Consider the following 5766-nt stretch of genomic DNA (forward strand, 5'->3'; position numbering starts at 1 on the left):
AATTTTATTCTTTTCATACAGATATGTTCCAAACAAGCTACAATTCTCTTGGCAAAACAGCTCCATCAAGAGTCCCGCCACCTCTCCCTTGGGGGATTCAGACTCAGACAAGGGAAAAAGAAAAAAGGCTAGACACCTGTCCCCAATGGAAAAAGGAAGAACACACCTGGAGAGCAGCTTAGGCAAAGGGAGCCAAAGGGGAGAAAAATGGTAATTGGAGAGGAGACTGCTTGCAATCTGATGCTGGTTTATAAGGTAAATCTATTTTTGGAGGAAAGGGATATAATAGCAGCACACTAAAAACTGGGATGAGGCGTGGCTGTGCCAGACTTTATCTCCTTCAAGGCTCCGCTCTGATGACAGTCCTTCCAGGAAGGTTTTCCAGCATAGCCGGAGCCCAGTTTCGATCAAGAGACCTGCCAGAGATTGCCAGACATCCTCTGCTCATCTTATCAATGCATTCATTCATTCACTTATTCATATTAGAGCACCTAATATGCTCTAAGCGCTGGAGATAAAAAAGTAAACAAAGCATAATAGCGCATATCACATGGCATTTATTTATTTGCATTGGTGTTGGCATTCTGTCGGCGCCCACTGCAGCTTCTAGGAGGGAGCCCTGTTTCATTTTTGCATCGTTAGTGTCTAGCACAGAGCCTGGCACTGCCTAGGCGCTTAATGAACGAAGGAATGACTTTAAAATATACTTTTGATAGGATTTGAGGGGACGGGGGATGACTGGTAGGCACACACGGTGAGAACCGGCAAGGCATCGTTATTCTGAGTGCGTACAGCAATCCACGGTTTCCCTAAGTGGGTGCTAATACTGAAGTAAATTAAAGAGAGTACGGGAGTCCACAGAGGGAAGGGGAAGGTCTTCCTCCTCCTTCCCGCGTGCAGGATGTCTGGGATTAGGGTGCCCAAGAAGGGGGTTCTCGCGAGCCCACCTGCCCGCCCGCTCTCCTCACCAGGTCAATGGCCAGGACATCCCGCAGCGCCACGACTCGCCGGATGGACTTGGGCGGGTTCTCGGTCAGGTAGATGAGCCGGTCGCTGAGGACCACGTACTTTAAGGTGTGCTTCTCGGAGTCCGATACCACGATGCACGATTCGTAGGCACGGATGGCGTCGTAGACCTCGGGCGCCAGATGCCTCCGCAAGAACGCGTCCAGGCGGCTGTTGGTGCGCGCCGGGAAGCCGGATCCCGCAGGGCTGGCCATGCGGGGCGCCGGCTGCTGGGCCGAGTGCCGGGGGCGGTGGATGCCTCTGTCCGGTCCCGCCTCCGCGCCGCCCTTGGTGGAACCCGCGCGCGCCACAAAGCCGCCCGCCCCGCCGCTGCCACCTCTCGCGGGCGCGGGGAGCCGGGCCCCCAACTTCGAAGCCCAGCGGAACTCTAGGAGCTGGCTCTCTGAAGTACCCCCGCCGGGCCCTGCCCGGCAATCGTCGTCCCAACCTTCAACAACAGTGGGCGGGGCGAGACGCTGGTCCTTCAGGGTAATCACCGTTAAGTACACCGGAGCTGCGTGGCTGCTACTGAGGGGTTTTCCTGGTCCTCCGCCCAGCTTGCCCCCCACTCCAGCGTACCGCGCCTTTCCTTACAAACTGCATCGGAGCCGCAGTTTTAATCTGGTTTCCCGTTAAAAACTTAAACGAGATGGAATTTACCGATTTACTTTTTATGGGTAGAACAATCCTCGAACCCTATTAAGACCCATCACAAAGATTTGGCATTTGATGATAACATTGCCTGGAATAGCCAATTTTAAGGAGTATAAACGTAGGTCTTCTTTCTCCAACTAGTCTTTTCTGAGAGAAAAGACTTTTATCATAAATTGATTTGGGCACACCCAAGCCTACCTAATGGCTATGCTTGTGGTGGGCCCAATGCCCAGGACAAGGCCTTGCAGACAGAGGACAATCTGTGTAGGACGAGTTAGTGGGTGGGGCCTGCATCTGGAAAAATTGAAGCTTATAAGTTGAGTAAGGCTGGTTGTGCATCCTTGAGGCTGCAGGTAGTAAAAATACTGCCTAGATTTGACAGAGCAAGAATGACTTACTATAAATTAGGTTAGCTGAGAAGAGTACAACGGAAACTTAGGTGAGAACTTTCATTTTAATTTCAAATCCTGGAAAAAACATGACATTCTCCCTCTCCATTCACCCAAAGACCTTGCAATGGAAAAATTATATATATATATAAAATCCAGTTACCTGCAACTCAGAATCAAATCATAAGATTCTTTATTGCAAGTTGTATTCTTTTTCTTCATATTTTACTATTGTATACTACATGTTGTAAGCAATTTCAAATTTTTTGTGGAAAGAGGGTATAAACAAATTAAAACGCATAAACAGATATTGTAGACAAAAGGAAACTGAGGAGAAATGTTTGAGTGTGGATAAACAAGTCTGAAGATTCAACAGCAAAGAAACAGAAATCGTATTCTTTTCTTGGAGAGACTGGTAAGGAGAGCAGTGCCACCTGCTGACAAAATCTTAAATGACCTACCATTTAAAGTTTTAGAATCTGATCAAGCGACTGACTCTTCAAAACTTCATAACTGGATGAAAAGTAAGCCCCAGAAGTATGGTTTCTCCTCTAAAACACAGACTATTCCCTATCTAAGCCACTTAGACCAAGTTTGTTGCCTCAAACTAACAGAAGACAACGGCCCTTTACCTTTGCCAAATAGCTACACCTCACAAGAGCTCTTCAGAGGCAAATGGCTCTATCAGAGGTGGAATGTGAGGCCCAAGTACTAGAAACGTATCACTCCAGGCTGCTATTAGGTGTCTTTCAGGCTTCCTGCTCTGTACCCAGGACTAAGAGAAACAGAATGACTGGACATTCCGGACATTCCAGAAAAGACAGATACCTGATCTACCTTCCAAGAAGACCCCATAAATGAGTTTTTGGTGACAAGGGCACCGGGTTTAAAAAATGTTAAGATGAAGCACACAAAGAAGGGAATTTGACAAAGGCATTGATGGCTAAAGTGACCTCAGTTACACTTTTAACTTTGTGGTACACAGAGAAGGTAGTATCATGGTTTCCAGGCACTAAGTGTTCTGCACTGTTGCCAAGGTAACAGCCAAGTTCAAATTGCAGGAAAAGGGTTTAATATAGGGGAAAGATCACTAAATTTGAAGTCAGGAGAACTGAATTAGAGTGCTAACCCTGCTGCTCACTATCTGTGATTTTTAGAAAGTCACAACATTTTTGAGCCTTTTCTAAAATGAAACTTCTAATATTTGCCCTGCCAACAAAGAGTTGGTATATGGAGCAAAGGCAATGAATTATGAATTCTAAAAGCACTATAGACATGTAAAGTATCCATATTTCCTTATCTTTCTGTTAACTTTTTGTGGATAGTTAACATAAATACACCTGAGATAAGTCTGTCTTATTTTCTAAGTCTACTTATTTTCTAAGTCTGTCCTAACTCAAGAAGCATTTGGTATAGATCCCGTGTAACCAAGCACTTAATAGGTGTTTCTTGATAAAACTATCAAAAGAAATAGAACATTAGTTAGTTGGAACTACTCTCCAAAGTCACTCTCCTTAACCAGAACTTTCACCAAAACAACAGAGTAGCCTTAGATTGATAGATGGTCAGTTCATTTAGTTTGAAAGGGCAGGCGTTATGAGCATAGGAGTATAGAATCAAATGACCTGGGTTCAAATTCCATTTCTCACACTTAGCTGCTAAATGACCTTGGACGATGTTACTTTAATCTCGGTGCCTCAGTTTCCCTATCTGTGAAATGGGGGAAATAGTACCAACCCCATAGGGTTATTATGAGAATTAACAGTGTTTCTAAAGTACTTATAAAAGGTACCTGAGTATAGAATATACCTGAGTATAAATACATTTAAAAATACATTGAACAAATATATGATTTCTGATACACATATAGTCATTTGGTTCCTTGTATACAAAGTAATATAGTAATATCAAATTCTTCTTTGTTGGATGCTAGCCTAGCTTTTTTTTCCTGGACTCTCACATTTTCATTTTATTTTTTATTAGTTTCAGATATACAATACATTGGTTAGACATTTATGCAGCTTATAAAATGATCCCTTCTATTACTCTATCACCCACTTGGCTCTACACATAGCCATTGCAGTACTATTGACTGTATTCCGTATGCTGTGCTTTAGATCCCCGTGACTATTTTGTAACTACTAATTTGTATCACTTTATTCTCTCAGCTCCTCGACCCCACTTCCCTCTGGCCATCACCATATTGTCCTCTGTATCTGTGAGTCTGTTTTCATTTAGTTTCATTTAGTTTCCTTAGATTCCAGATATAAGTGAAATCATATGGTATTTATCTTTCTCTGTCTGACTTATTCATAATAACCTCTAGGTTCATCCATGTTGTTGCAAATGATAGAATTTCTTTTTTTTAATAGCTGAGTGATATTCCACTATATGAAGGAACCAAAACTTCTTTATCTAGTCATCTGTTGATGGACATTTAGATTGCTTCCATGTCTTAGCTGTTGTGAATAGTGCTGCCATGAACATAGGGATGCATAGATCTTTACAAATTAGTGTTTTGGTTTTCCTTGTATATATACCCAGAAGAGCAATTGCTGGGCCAAAAGGTAGATTCATTTTTAATTTTTTGAGGAGCCTCCAGATTACTTTCCATAGTGGCTGTACCAATTTGCAATCCCACCAACAGAGTAGGAGAGCTCTCTTTTTTCCACATCCTCACCAACACTTGTTTGTATTGATTTATTGATGATGGCCATTCTGACAGGAGTGAGGCAATATCTCATTGTGGTTTTAATTTGCTTTTCTCTGATGATTAGTGATCTTAAGCCTCTTTTCATGTGTCTGTTGGCCATCTGTATTTCCTCTTTGGAGGTCTTCTGCCCATTCTTTAATTGGATTGTTTTGTTGTTGTTGAGTTTTGTGTGTTCTTTATAAATTTTGGATATTAACTCCTTATCAGATGTATCAGAGGTGAATATCTTCTCCCGCTCAGTAGGTTATCTTTTCAGTTTGTTGATGATTTCCTTTGCTGTACAGAAACTTTTTAGTTTGAAATAGTTCTTTTTTTGTTTTCTTTTGTTTCTCTTGCCTGAGGATAGCCTAACTTTTTAAACTTCAGATTAAGGCTCAAGATAAAAATCTAATCTACATGTACACACATATAGACAAAAGAATGGTATTTGTAATTTTTTAGTTGTGTTTTTTGGTAGAGAAGTGATCAGGGGGCCATAGGTCATAAGAACCCTGTGAAGATTTCAAACCAGAAGTAACCTTCAATGGACCTATGGATCTCAAGCGTCCCATCTCTCAACTTGAAACTAATGCAGTACAGGGCAAATTTCCCCAAGTTGGTGGGAGGAGACCAAGCCCTGCACTGAGAGAAGAAGAGGGTCCTTTGGTGGAGAGCGTAGAAAGAATTCAACACACACGCGAAAGGTAAAGTCAAAAGGAAAGTTTATTAGAAAAGAAATAATACTCCACAGACACAGTGTGGTCTCCTCTCAGAGGCAGAGAGTGAGAGAGACAGTGAGAGAGAGAGAGTAAAGGCACTGAGAGGGACTCAGAGGGACAGACACAAAAGAGACGAGGGCAGTGAGAGAGACAGAATAAAGGCACTGAGAAGGACCTAGAGTGTTCAGGGAATGCAGTTTATAGGTCATTCTTTAGTTCCTATTTCCTTTGATATGGGCATACAATGAAGAAGGGGAAGAGTATGTAGCATGAAAAGGTAAGAATATGTAGAGTGAAAGGCCAGCTG

The 5766-nt window shown here is 42.6% G+C and overlaps 1 protein-coding gene across 1 annotated transcript in view; it reads right to left on the reverse strand.

The window, feature by feature from the left end:
- The window catches only part of CUNH12orf56 (chromosome unknown C12orf56 homolog), a 69372-nt gene extending 67602 nt beyond the window's left edge, over nt 1–1770 (reverse strand). The window contains exon 1 of the mRNA XM_011375072.2: nt 969–1770. Coding sequence (XP_011373374.1) covers nt 969–1220 — 252 coding nt within the window. The 5' untranslated portion in view covers nt 1221–1770. The remainder of the gene's footprint in view (nt 1–968) is intronic.
- Between the last annotated feature and the right edge of the window lie 3996 nt (nt 1771–5766).

This window comes from Pteropus vampyrus, unplaced genomic scaffold, assembly GCF_000151845.1.
Source record: "Pteropus vampyrus isolate Shadow unplaced genomic scaffold, Pvam_2.0 Scaffold9, whole genome shotgun sequence".
Taxonomy (NCBI): domain Eukaryota; kingdom Metazoa; phylum Chordata; class Mammalia; order Chiroptera; family Pteropodidae; genus Pteropus; species Pteropus vampyrus.